This window comes from Camarhynchus parvulus, chromosome 1A (genome assembly GCF_901933205.1).
Source record: "Camarhynchus parvulus chromosome 1A, STF_HiC, whole genome shotgun sequence".
NCBI classification, from domain to species: Eukaryota; Metazoa; Chordata; class Aves; order Passeriformes; family Thraupidae; genus Camarhynchus; species Camarhynchus parvulus.
In genome coordinates, this window is record NC_044586.1 from 24,269,023 (window position 1) to 24,283,267 (window position 14,245).

A 14,245-nucleotide genomic window follows, 5' to 3' on the forward strand; every position below is an offset into this window, starting at 1 on the left:
TCAGCCTGACACCACCATGGGAGTTGGGAAAATAAGAGTTACAGCTGCTGAGCCCCTGGCAGCCATCCTCTGAAACAGGAGCGTCTGCTGAGCTGGGGATCAGCCCCGCTGAACAACAAATAGGGTGTTTATGCTAAAAATCACAGAATCACAGGTGCCCAAGTTTCAAGGATAAGAAAAGACACTGAGGTTTGCAGTGCCTCTAACCAGGACATCAGTGAGCTCTAGAGTTGTGATGGCTGCCTGATCCTAAATAGCTGGGTGAGTAGAAGGTGCCGCCCATTTCCGTGGCTGGATCTTGCCAGCTGCCTTTGCCTAAAGCACGTGATTTCTTGGAAACAGAGAAAGCAGTCCCGACTCTGCAGTACTGACACCGCTTCTGGCAGCGGAGTGAGAGGCGCATCCTCTTCTTCCCCTGCTGGGGACAGAGAGAGGAACAGCTTTGTCACAGCCCAAACACCATGGCTGTCCTTTCTGCTCCAGATTTCCCAGCGCCATCTGGCTCACCCTGCTTGCTTGATGTCAGAGGAAATTAAAGATTCACAAAACGTTCACAGTAACTATAAGTTAGCCTTGAAACCATGACGGTGGGGTGCTGGAGCAATGGAACCATGAAGAGACCCTAGGAACAGAATGCTCTAAATCCTTATGTCCTTGACAAGTAATGGTTCAAATAGATTCAAGCAGAAGCTGCAACAGAGGTTTAACAAAATAAAATTAAATTATGACTTAGCAACAGGTGATAGAATGTAAAGACAACCTCAAGTTACCTTAGATAATTATAATGGTAAAGAACACATCCCCAGGGGAATTTGTGTGTGGAAATGATAGGATAATGAACTGGACTGAGATCAGCACATGCACATCAACAATTTTGTTACACAAGCATGGGTGACCAATCTTCTGTTTCTATATGAATTGGTTTTGGCTACCTTTTTGTAAAAAGGATTCTGCTTGTTTTCCAAAAGGTTGTAAAAGGCCTGGCCTGGCCTGGCACCCTGTTCTTCAGATTTGTAATAAAATCACGTCTCGACTCAATGTGTTGATTTGCTCTTGCACACAAGGATTTCTTTCTCTAGGGATAACATCCAGAGGACCTTCACCCCTGTTAGAAAATATGTCTCTTCATGCAATAGAAATTATACTTGAGAGGATTCACTTCCTTAGGCATAATAAACAAAACAAACCATAGGAGAGGAAAAAGAAATAAACCAAGCACTCATCCTTTTGCTCACATGTGGGGAGGTATCAGCAATGACTTCATGATTAAACAGCACATTTTCCATAGCTTTTCCATTTCCAGGCCAAAATAAATGGGTTTCTGAAGCTTTTTTGTTTCAATTGCTAGAGATTGCTGAGATGTTGCATAAATGTATATAGCCCTGTTAGAGATGTCAAAACTTTATGAGGGATTATTGTGTTCATCTTACAAGGACTTGGCAAATCATGCAAGGGGAAAATAGAAGACAATTTTCCAAAACAGTAAAAGTAACACCAGAGGATGGAAGAATAGAAAAGCATGTCACAGAGAGAGCATGGTGACGTGCTTGAGGGAAGATGTCATTGCTTTGTCTGGTCAGGGATTGCCCCGTGCTGCTGACACCTGGCTTGGTCACAGACAAAATTGTCACACTGGCCCCAGAACTGGGCCCACCAAGTAAGATTAGTGTGCCTCCATGGAAATGTGTTTAAGAAAGGGCAGGGAACACTGAAAAGGGAGAGACAAGTTCAGGACAGGTACAGTATCCAACAGGACAATGACCAGTGGAAGAGCCCGTGCTGGAGCAGTTGAGTAGGACACAAGGAACAGCAAGAGCAAGGGACCCCCACACACCAGCCCCAGCTCCTGCACCAGCCATGGTCTCACCAAAAGGTCGGGTTGTAACCTGCAGCATGGGGTGGGGAAACAGGACAGGGGGAAGTGAGGCATCTAAGTGTTGGTTGGCTGTTTTTGTTACTTGGCAATAAAGCAATTGGATTGAAATTTCTCAACTCAAAATAGGTATTTTTTGGCCCATGACAGGATGTCTGACTATATATCAAGGGATGGAGCATGTTCATACTGCAGTGTCCCAGAGGAGAATGGGGGAGAGCAGAGGAGAAGTCTACTAGGGAATCACAGAATGTTTTGGAATCACAGTATGTTTTGGATTCGAAGGGACTTTAAAGATCATCCAGTTCCAACCCCCCTGCCATGGGCAGGGACACCTTCCACTAGACCAAGTAGCTCAAAGTCCCCTCTAGCCTGGCCTTGAACTCTTCCAGGGATGGGGCACCCACAGATGCTTTGCAGCTTTCTACCAGAGTGCTCTTTGTTTGCTGTATGGTAAAAAGGGAGAGGGAGGCAAGAGGGGACAGATTTCAGTGAGGTCATTTGAGACCTCCCTCAGCAGCAGTGGGACACAACCTCACCAAGACCAGTCAGTCTCTGTGAGTTTGCATCCAGCACTTTCCTTCTGCCCTGGGGTATCAGGCTGGTTTTTCTTGACGTGCTGCATATTTTCCCCTCACACCTGTTCCTTCCCTCCTCTAAACCATCCCAAACAATATGAAGTTTTGTCTGCCCTCAGCATCCAGCAGCAGTTTCTCAAGCCCCTTAGCCCTTATTTTGTGTGCATGCCCTGGACTTAACCAGAACATTCCTGCCAGAGGTTAAGCCCAGGCATTGCATGGATAATCTGTGAAAACTTTTTGCCTCCAGTTCCAAGTGACCGTGACTGTAACAAGTCCAGAGATGCTGTCTGCAGCTCCACTCTGGCCCTTCTTCCGCCCCTTCTCTGTCTCCCAGGCAGTCAGAGCTCAGAGACAGGACAGAGATCCCAGCTGCCAGCCAAGAGGGCTAGGAAAGTGAAATGCCTCTGCTCCTGGCCTGGCTGTGCTGCACCCTTTACCTCCAGTGCTAAAAGGAAGTGGCTTTGCAGGGCACTATGGCCATGGATGCTGTGCCACGCTGCCATCACCATCCCTGCAATGCTGTCATTTTGGGCTGGTGAAGCCTCCCACCCTCATGGGACCAAGGCTGGGAGCAGCTGTGGGGTGAGCCCCTGTAAAGCCAGAGGGCCATGGGCAAAGCAGAGACTGTGGCATGAAGGCAGGACTGGAGAGAGTTGCTGGACTAGAAACAGGATCTTTGACTGAAAGACCAAAGAGTGCCAGGGAGAGGGGATGGCAGGGCACCACAGTGCCCTCAGCACAGCAGCACTCTTGGGAGAAAACCAGGAAAATTAGTGCTCAGGCGAGGATCGCCTTCAGGAAAAGGAGCCAAGCACTGGCTTTGGCAGGGGAGAGAGGAAAAGAGAATTTATCTTTTTTTTCCCCACTGAAAACTGCCTTTTTTCCCTGCTCTCCTCAGACAGTGAGACCTTTGCTTTGGCACCTGACCTATGACTACAGGGCTGGTCCTCTTCCTCATGTGGTTGGTTTCTTTCCTGATTAAAAGTGATTAGGTAGCTCTAAAACCTGCAGAAATGTTACTGAGGGTAACAGAGACAAAGAGACCCTTCAAGATCTCTTAAATCCCCCGGGCAGTATTTAGAGAGCCCTGAGGAGAGAACTGGAGCAGAAGGACCCTGCAGGACCTCTCTGTCCTTCTCCCTCCTGCTGCACCCTCTGTTGCCAACATCTCCACCATGTCACTTTCTGAAGCAGAGGTGCAAAGTGCTCGTGGTGCCTGGGAGAAGATATATGTGGATGCTGAGGACAATGGGACAGCTGTGCTGGTCAGGTAAGGAAAGAGCCCATCCAACTGCTGCCCTGGAGGGGTGAAGGAGGAACAGCAAGGATGGAGTTACTGCCATGGAGCATGTCATGATGTTTTTCATGCAGCCTTTGCTGGGAAGAGGAGCAATCCACACAAGGAAAAATAAAAAGAAAGGGGTAAGGGGATGGGAAAAGAAGAAGAGACAAGAACAATATCTTCACCCATGTAAGGTAAAGAAAAGAAAATGTGGTATGAAAGAGAATGGGACCAAAACATGGGCGTTATTTCCCTCTTCCTCTTTACCTCTAAACTCTTTTAATGCTTTTTAAAAATTCGGTATTTCACTTCTGATTCTCCTTCAGCCTCAATCCATCCGTTCCACTGTATTATAACCTTTCTGTGGACTTTCTTCTGTTCATCTTTCACATACTCCACTCTCATCTGGGACTTACATCACTTCCATAAGCATGGATCAGTTCAAATACTATTTCTGGTTATCAGACATTTACCCCTCCCTCCAGCTTCCTTGTATATCACACCTTGTGCCTGGGTTACCCTCACAAAGCCTTACATGCTGCTCTTTCCTTCTGCAGGTGGCACAATCTGAGCACAGTTAGGGTCAGAAATGCAGCCATAAAATGTTAGTAGCATCCAGTAGCTTGCCTCCGTGGGCTAATTTACTCTAGAAGGTTTTGCTTTAGTGTCCTACAGCCCCAGGCCTGCCTATAGAGAAAGTCAGGGCTTCCCAGGACAAGAGAGACCTGGCCATAATGGAAAGAGTCCAACAAAGGACCAGGAAGTTGATAAGGGGACTGTAGTATCTCTCCAATAAAGAAAGGCAGAGAAAGCTATGACTGCTAGCCTGGAGAAGAGAGAACTCAGGGCAATCTTGTCAATGTGTACATAAAAACCTGAAGGGAGAGTGCAAAGAAGGCAGAGCCAGGCTTGTCTCGGTGGAGCCACAAGACAGGACCAGAGTCAATGGGCCCAAACTGAAACACAGGGTGTTCCCTTCAACATCAGGAAATTTTATTTTATTTTTTTTTTTTTACTTCTGAGTGCAACTGAGCACTGGCACAAATTGCCCAAAGAAGTTGTTGAGTCTCCATACATAGAGATACTCAAAAGCCATCTGACCATGGTCCTGGGCAACTGGCTTGACCAGTGGTATTGACCCAGATGACCTCCAGAGGTTCCTTCAAGCCCAACCATTTTGTGACTCTTTTTTGTGAAATGCAATGTGGAATTTGCTATGGATATTTCAGGTGGATAACCAGTTTACCCAAAGGAGTGAACTGCTTTTTTTAAATGAGTTTGACCAAGATGACTGTAATTGATCAAAGGTAATTTCAAACACACTGAATTGTGTTACTTTTGAATAAATGGAATGAGCAGTACCCCATATTTAAACAACAATCTATCACAGGCAGTAAGAAAGTTTTGAAGTGGACTCTAGGAAGGGATTAATTAACAAAACCAATAGTAGGGTTTCTCTATGAAAACACCCACCAGTATCACAGTGGTCATATCTGTTGTCCAGAACATCTTTGGAAATATTAAACTGTCACAGTCACCCCATGTGAACGTGCTGCCACTTCTTTGTGAAAGTAACACAGAGAATATATTATCTTTAGAAGGAATGGAATAAGTTCATTTTAGGTTTTAAGATGGAATGAGCAAAGGAAATGCCCTGGAGGGGCAAGGGAGAGAGGACTGGCTGCTATGTGCCTGGGGGTTATGCACAGGTGCAAATGGCAAAGGAGAAACAAGGAATGCAGAAGTGTCTGTTCGAATAAAGAGAAGGGGGAAAGAGACATAAATGTGGAAGGCAAGGCCTGGAATGTGTGGCTATATCTGCATTAATACCTTGGGTCACAAGTCAGGATGTCTCTCATCCCTCAACAGGATGTTTACTGAGCACCCAGACGCCAAGTCCTACTTCACACATTTCAAAGGCATGGACTCTGCTGAAGAGATGAAACAGTCAGATCAAGTCAGGGGCCATGGCAAGAAGGTTTTCAGTGCCATCAACGACATGGTGCAACATCTGGACAACTCTGAGGCTTTTCTTGGGATAGTGACCCCACTTGGCAAGAAACATGCCACCCAGCTGAAGATTGACCCCAAAAACTTTAGGGTGAGTGAGCAGCCCTCTTCCCAAAGGGTGTAATTGTGAGGAGGGCATGTTTTCCCCTTTGAGGGGTAGAACTGAGGAACATAGGCTTTGTATGTAGGAATACATATATATGCCTCTGAGAGTGGAGGTGGTGGACGGTGAGGAGGTTGGTGGTGGAAGATGGCGGGAGTGAGATCTGGCTTTGGTGGGGAAGATGGCTGGAGAGCAGGTGTGGTGCAGGCAGGTGATGTGGTGCGAGCCGCACAGCTGCCCGTGAGTTGTAGAGGGTTTTCTCAGAGCAATACGATTCCCACACCTGCCATTTAATAACAAGATACAGAAAAGCACTTTAACACTGGACTTCAGTCCCTGATGTATTTTTTATCTTGTAACAGGAGCTGAGCTTTTCCAGGAAAGTAAACCAGCTGTTACTGAGTAACAATGACAACAGCATTGTCATAAGTAAATGAACTCAAATAACAAATACAGGATCAAGTTACTTGCCCAGTGCATTTATAACTATTTTGTCTGCCTTACACAGCAAAAAGAGGCACCTTCTGGCAAAGATTATTTCCAAATGAAGGTGATTTCAAAAGCAGTGGGCACAATTTTCAATGAGTAGGAAAATAAGGGATGATTTCTGGCTGAAAATACTTTTTCAGGGTAAAAATGCACACAAACCAATAAATGTTGTAGAGGAAAGGAGTTGGCATTTCAAAGTATACCACCTACCTTACTGCAAGAACTCTGCTACAGAATGCTGGATAGCTAACGAGCAGGAAAGGTTAGGGAAAAACTTAGCCCCCAAGCCATGTATGTATTCCATAGGTGTCCAACAAAGGGCTCATCATGGCCTCTAAATATCTGGGACAGTCCCCTGCCTGGGGAAGGATTGCAGTGGATGGATGAAGCACATCAGTCCTATACAGCCATCCTTAAGTGATAGGTGCAGTCAGCATTAACTGGGGTAGTTAAAAACACCACCAGCAGATTTTTTTTGTGAATTCTATAATGCAGCTTATTTTCCATGCCCTGTTACAAGCTCTGCAGGTCATGTGCTCTGAATTGTTCTTGTACCCCTTTCTGCCCTCCAAGAATCCCAGCTAAAGATATGTAAGTTCCTATGCCTCTAATATGGAGAAATGTTCACACTAGTTATTTCTTCCCTTCTCCTTGTTTAGATTATCTGTGACATTATCTTACAACTGATGGAGGAGAAATTTGGCGGAGACTGCAAAGCTTCCTTTGAGAAGGTGACCAATGAAATCTGTACCCACCTGAACAATATCTACAAAGAGGAGGGTTGGTGAAGCTGTGCACCCTCCAGGCTCTTCAAACAACCTGCCAGCACTGATTTGCTGCTTTTGGGCCTCCAGCCACAGCTGGGAAAATTAAAATTTAAAAATTAAAAAAAGCAAGAAAAAAGGCTTATACAATATAGAATATCAATGTCAATAATTTCCTTAGCAAACTGAGTTTCTACAGCTAAACAAAACCTGCAGATACATCAAAGTCAACCAACAAATCCTGATTTCCTTTGCAGTTTGTTTCAGGTGGGTTCCTCTGGTCACTGTCCTTGAAGACTACATTTTAAGATGGTGACTTTAAGCTTTCTATTCCTAAAAGAAAGACTTGCTCCTGCCAGCAGCACCAGCAGCTCTTTGGCTCACCTACCACCTCTCTATCCTCATGAATGACAGGACATTTTGGAGCATCTCCACAATCTTTGTAGAGGTCATTATTTAAGAGGCCTGAGTTTTGTTTTGTGTTTGAACTTAAACAAGGGGGAAGTGGTGTATGGGAATGACGAGCATCTGGGAGAGACATGAGGAAAGTCCCGTCTTGCATGAGCCACGAGATTCACCCAACCTTGGTTTCTCAGAGCAGCTTTCAGCACAAGGGATGACAACACTGAGTGTGGTCACCACTGGACCCCTCTGGGCAGAGATTAACGTCTCCAGGGTGTGGATTTCACCGTGTTATTCCCAGGAAATTACTTGAGTTGAATTCCCCCATGAAGCAAGAGTAGAGCTCACTGGCTCTTGTGCACTCAGAATGCACCCAGCTGATGGAGACTGCTGCCTTGCTGTGTGGGCAGCACAGGGGCCTCAGCCTGGCAAGGGACTCATTCTGTCCAGTCACACAGCCTGAGCCTCCCTTCAGTGTTAACTGGGTCCTGAGCTATTTAATTGCTTTTCCTGGTATTCCTTAGACTTGGTGAAATAATCAGCTAATAACTGCAAATAACCACATGCTGGTTTGCTTCAGTGTAATGCAATAAACAGAGAGAGAGCAGATGTGCCCTCTCATTTGCTTCACAGAAAAGGTGATGTGCAGCAGTGGTAGCTGGTTTCAGTGCACATTTACTGGTGGTACTGGGGGATTTCCAAAATCACCTCAAGCTCCCACCCAGGCACTCATCACACTTGTGGCAGTCAGGCTTTTCATGGGTTCCACTTAACCATGATGCAACAGTTTTGTAAACAAGTAAAAATGCAGAGGTTTCCTTCATTTAACATGTAGCTTTCATCACTCACTGCATTTGGCAAAGGATGCTACATCCCAAAGTCCAGAAGAGGAACTCTAGCCAGAGGGGAAGATGAGGCAGGCTGCTTTATTTGCTTCAGTTCTCTGTTCAGCTCGGGGAGAAAGGGAAGCATATTGCACAGAATTGGCAAAAACTGTAAAACAAGAACAATACGTGTAAAAAACTATTTATACTCTCAAATCCCTCTGAAGGAGTACAAGTAGTTAAAGCTCAGAAAAGAGGAGGTGGCAGTTCTTTACTCCCATTGCTCTGCTGCAAACCAGTTTGAGCTTTGGAAGATTTGAAGGCAGCCGTTAGAGAAGGTACAGTGGTTCCAATGGAAAGTCCCCACCCACTTACCACCTTCCAGAGCTGGAGACAGAGACTCCAGCCGGGCTGAAGGTGCCTGAGGGCCAGTGCTGTAAAAGTGCCTTCTTTGCAGCCCCTCTGAGCCAGCACCTACAATGATTTCTAACCCTTGTGCACTTAAATGAGCATCACCATCAATACTTTACCACAGTCAGCACTTGTCAGAGAGTTTCAGCCTCAGAAAGGGCTTGTCTTGGTTTGGAAAGACAGGAAAGGAGTCTGCTAAGGAAGGCAGGAGCCTCCCCTGAAATGGAGAATGTAAACCCTCCCCACCCCTCTGAATTGCTATAAATTTTAAATTAAGGGGGCTCTCAGGCAAAAATAACAGTTCTTTAATAGGGGGGAAAAAAAGGATAAAATAAACAATGCAGTGCACTAAAACAACACTGACAGAGTCAGAACCCAGCCTGACACCCTGTGGGGTGCTGGTAGCAGTCCAATTGGAAATGTGGCTGCAGTCCTCCTGAAGTGTCAGGTGTCGTTCTCTTGGAGCAAGGGGGTCCTGTAGAGAAGGATGTAGTCTTCCTCCGAAGATCCAGTAGAAGAAAAGACAGCTGCTGTTCCTCCGGGGAATCCAGTGGAGAAAGCTGCACTGATGTCTCAAACACCTCTGGATTATATCTGGGTAGCAGTGCTTGGCTCCTCCCTCTGGGCGGAGCATCTCACAATGGGATGTTATAGTTCTTATCAGTCATGCACCGATATTCAATAGTCTGTTATCAGCAGATGTCCCCTCCCGAGGGAGGTGTGAATGTGGTCACGCAAAGAGAGAGATAAAGCAAACTGCCTACTTGACAAAAGATAATCTGCCACACAGATGGTAATTGAAAGCATCTTGCATTGCAATCTTCAGCAGGGCTGTACAGCCACGGCAGCTCCTGCTGCTCTCAGGCCCTTTGTGACCTTGCTTGGTGTCCAGCCCTACTTTGCTGCTAGCTAATCCTGCTTTTCTGATGGAGCATCTCCTATAACTCTGATTGCCTGCAGTGCTCTGGTAGCACCACTGAGCCTAGGGAAAGGGATTTGGGTACCAGGTAGGGTTAGGGTACAGGTGAACCCGAATGGTGGGACAGCCCCAGAAGCCTCCCAGCAGGTGCAGGCAGTTACCCCAGTTAGGAGGTAGAGACGATGTTTGAAGGCCACAGAGTTACAGGTAGGAGTTAAACAGTCTTTTAGGGTTTTTTAGGTTTTTTTTTCAGGGATTTTTAAGGATGTTTTAGGGGTTTCTTTTGCAGGAGTTTTTTTGGAATTCTGTGGGATTGTTTAGGATACCTTTAGGGCTTTTTCAGGGCTTTTAAAAGATTTTTTTAGAGTGTTTTAAGGGCTGTCTTACTACTAATTGGAATTGTTAGGGGTGTTTTTGGGTATTCTTGGGGCATTTTTAGGACTGCTTAAATTTTTTTACGGCTTTTTGAGGAGTATTGAGGGTATATGGAGAACTTTTTTAGGACCAGGGTATTTCTAGGGTTTTTGAGGGAATTTTTAGGCTTTTTTAGGGTCTTATCAGGGCATTTTAAAGATTTTAGGAGTATTCTTAGAGCTCTTTTAGGACTATTTAGAGATTTTTTAAAGGTTCTTTGGGGATTTTTAGGGGTGTTTTAGGGGCTTTTTAAAAGTAGGGTGTTTTTAAGTTTTTGTGGGGTGTTTAGGACGCTTTGAAAACTAGGGCTTTTTTAGGGAATTGATAGGGTTTTTTTGGGGTCCTTTCAGGGCATGACAGAGGCTGAGGGGCAGCTTGAGGGGTACTGTGGGGGCTTGAGGGTGGCAGAGGCTGGGAGCTGAGGGAGGAGCAGGGAGAGGGGACAGTGGGTGACACACAGAGATGCTGAGGGTGGCAGGGGCAGCTGGAGGGTGACACCGAGAAGCTGGGGGCTGAGGGGCAAAGGAGAGGGATTAAGGGTGACACACAGGAGCTGAGGGGCAGCTGAGAGGGGGCTTGAGGGTGACAGACAGAACCTGAGGGGCAGAGGGACGGCTTGAGGGGTAAAGGGAGAGGGCTTTAAGGGCTGGACAGTCCAGTGGAGATCAGGGCTACAGGGTGCAGCTTAGGAGGCAAGGTAGGGTACAGGTGCACCACCCCTCAGCCCAGTCCTAACCTTGGCCTAACCAGCCCCCCTAACAACAGCCTTTTCCCCCAACAGCAGCACAACACAGCAACCCTAAGAGCAAGACCAGAGTGGAACCCTCCTGATGGGACAGGACAGCAACCCTCACACCAGGACACCAGGACACACCAGGACAATGAGAGAACACTCAGAGGACAAGATCCACTGCAAAAAAGGTAGGGAAGACATCTGAGGGTTAGAGAAACAGGTGGGGTTTGGAGGTTGAGCAGGTTTTTTCAGGACTTTTCCACACCTTCTAAGGATATATAGGGGATTCTTGAAGGTTTCTTAGGACATTTTAGGCTTAGCCTTAGCCTAACCCTGCATTTACTACCTGGAGTTAGGGTTCCAGCTAGGGTTAGGGTTTTAAAACCACAGAGCCCAGAACTCCAGGCACACTGCATCTGCAAAAGGCATCCCAAGAGGAACACAAAACTGCCAAAACATGGCTTCCTCCAAAGCCATTTCATTGGAATCAGCCTTATCCAGCATGGCCGTCTGGCTGCTGAAATTCCTCATTGCACAGAATGCCTCCAGGACCCAAGCTGGCACCAGTGCCAACTGGGACTGGTTTGACAGTGCCAAGTGGCTCCTGCAATCTGCCATCCGGAACCTGGGCTGGTGAGTTTTGTTTGCCAGGGAAAAGGGCCGGCATTGGTGTTTGGGGGCCTAGGGCCTGGAGTGGCCAGCTGGTGTGACCGTGCTCACAGGGGTCTTAGGATGAGGGAAGAGACGAGGATTTGACTCCATGGTTCAGAATGCTGATTTATTATTTTATTATATATATTATATTAAAACTATACTAAAAGAATAGAAGAAAGGATTTAATCAAGGCTAGCTAAGAATAGAAAAAGAAAGAATGATAACAAAGGCTTGTGGCTTGGACTCTCTGTCCAAGCCAGCTCATTGTGATTGGCCATTAATTAGAAACAACCAACGTGGGCCAATCAAAGATCCACCTGTTGCATTCCACAGCAGCAGATAACCACTGTTTACATTTTGTTCCTGAAGCATCTCAGCTTCTCAGGAGGAAAAATCCTAAGGAAAGGATTTTTCATAAAAGATGTCTGTGACTGGCTGGCTCCTGAAATTCCTCATTGCAGAGGATGCCTCCCAGACCCAAGCTGGCACCCGTGCCAGCTCGGGCTTGTTTGACAGTGCCAAGTGGCTCCTGCAACCTGCCCTCAGGAACCTCGACTGGTGAATTTTGTTTGCCAGGGAAAAGGGCCAGCATTAGTGTTTGGGGGCCTGTGGCCCAGAGTGTCCGGTTGCCAGTTGAAATTCCATATTGCACAGGATGCCACCCAGACCCAAGCTGGCACCAGTGCCAACTCAGGCTGGTTTTCCAGTACCAATGGCTCCTGCAATCTGCCATCAGGAAGCTGGGATGGTAAATTTTGTTTGCCAGGAAAAAGGGCCGGTGTTAGTCTTCAGGGGCCTGTGGCCCCGAGTGGCCAGCTAGCTCCTGAAATTCCTCATTGCGCAGGATGCCTCCCAGACCCAACTTGGCACCAGTGCCAACTGGGGCTGGTTTGACAGTGCCAAGTGGCTCCTGCAATCTGCCATCAGGGAACCTGGGCTGGTGAGGTTTTTTTTGCCAGGGAAAAGGGGCTGGCGTTGGTGTTTGGGGGCCTGTGCCCGAGTGGCCGGCAAGCTCCTGAAATTCCGCATTGTGCAGGATTCTGCTTCCCAGTTTTGCAAACTGCAGGGAAAGACAGATTTCAGGTCTTACTGGAAAGAATAAATAATCACATGAGTAGTAACAGGGCATGAATTTATTAAGCAAGTGGATGAAATTGATCAAAGCATAAAACTAAAGAGAAAGAACTTTCATGCAGGACTGGATGAAGAGTGCATTAACCATTTTATAAGCCCCTACATCAGAAGAAACTAATCTCTACTTCCTTGGAATAAAGGAAAATGATACTGAGAAAGTTGGCATGTGAAATGTGGGACAGAGAACAGTAAACTGAAGGGGTTATCAGGTGCTGCACACCCCTACACAACACTCTGCACACTGCCAATGCCTCTGAAGTGTGGCGCAGTCTGCATTTATACTTGGTTTAATGTTGACTACAACCCCCAACTTCTGTGTCCGTACAGCTTAACCTGTCTGCTTGGATGTAGCCACCTATGCCCCTGGCTGCCTTGCACTGGCCCCAGGGGTCGTCTTGTTACCATTCTCTCTTCAGCTTACACAGATAATCCCTGCTTGAAGGCTATTTAACATTTGCTCAGTCCTCACTTTGCACTGGCTTAGAGAGCTGGTTTACCTATTTTCTCCCATTGCCCCTGGGGATGGGTGGTGCAAGATAGGGTGGACAGAGAGAGGGGCTCCACGGCAGGGCTATCATTGAAATAGTGGGATGGTAACTCCCAGATTCAACAGCTGATGGAAGGCATGGGGACAGAGGAACAGCCTCCTGTGGCAGCTCCACTGGCAAGTCTTATGTTGGGTAATGGGATACAGTGGCACTAGGCCAAGCTTTTGCTTGGAAATGTCACCATGTTACTGTGTGGTTCCTCCTGCTGCAGTAGGAAAAGCAACACACAGGCTGTGGTTGCACTGAGCCAGACTGCCCAGGGAGGCAGCTGAGTTGCCATCCATGGGGGTACTCAGAAGGCAGGAAGATGTGGCACTTGGGGACATGGTTTAGTGGTGGGCTGGGCAGTGCTGGGCTAATGGGTGGATCCGATGTTCTTGATGGGCTTTTTCAAAGTAACCAATTCTACCATTCCATGTTCAGGAGAGGATCTCATTTCTGGTAATGTGCCATTCTCCAGCTCCTTAGCATCTTAACCTTTTTGTTTTGCACTCCCCTGACTAATCCGGACTGATTATGAGATATGGGAATGATGCTTGCAGGTTCACTGCAGTTCAAACACTTTAAATCAGTTATTTACTTTTTCTGCTCATTTTGTACATCTTCAGTTTGAGAAAAACTGCTATAGAGCTACAACTGCATTAGCAAAATTTCCAAGATCTCAAAAGCTGATGCTCATCTACAGCATCCCTAGGTTCCCTCAAGAGCTCCATTTCACAATCTATTTAACCATGAAGACTAAGGTCAGTCCACACCACACTTCAGCTGTCCAGCAGGAAATTTACAGGTGATGAATACCTCAGTTTTTCAATCCTGGAAATTAAGGTCATTGGGTTCTGATGAGTGGAAGATCCATATTTAGGCACAACTCTCCTCTTCTGATAGATGCTCCAAATCTTTTGCATCCTGTGTTTCATCAGTCATCTTAATTTTTTCTTCCCAACTGCACTTCAGTCCTGTATTTTCACAAGTAATTCAGATTATTTTATGAGGGAATCAGAGAAACCTTCTTGCTTAACATTTAGTGTGGTACTTCCTCTACATAAGGGAAGGCCCAAACCCAATCTCCCTTCTGCAATTTAAATTTAAAAGCCATTTGTAAAA

At 46.5% G+C, this 14,245-nt stretch overlaps 1 protein-coding gene across 1 annotated transcript; it reads left to right on the plus strand.

The window, feature by feature from the left end:
* Positions 1 to 3,629: 3,629 nt before the first annotated feature.
* Positions 3,630 to 7,126, plus strand: LOC115910628 (cytoglobin-1-like). Its single transcript, XM_030960887.1, has 3 exons — positions 3,630 to 3,724; positions 5,606 to 5,837; positions 6,998 to 7,126. The coding sequence occupies exons 1-3, from the start codon at positions 3,630 to 3,632 to the stop codon at positions 7,124 to 7,126; spliced, it is 456 nt and encodes a 151-aa protein (XP_030816747.1).
* Positions 7,127 to 14,245: the final 7,119 nt, after the last annotated feature.

Bases quoted from the DNA above. Each gene is read 5' to 3' on its own strand.
- LOC115910628 (XM_030960887.1), top strand. From the start codon at position 3,630: ATGTCACTTTCTGAAGCAGAGGTGCAAAGTGCTCGTGGTGCCTGGGAG. The intron at 3,725-5,605 runs GTAAGGAAAGAG...ATCCCTCAACAG, and splicing joins GGGACAGCTGTGCTGGTCAG to GATGTTTACTGAGCACCCAG. The intron at 5,838-6,997 runs GTGAGTGAGCAG...CTCCTTGTTTAG, and splicing joins TTGACCCCAAAAACTTTAGG to ATTATCTGTGACATTATCTT.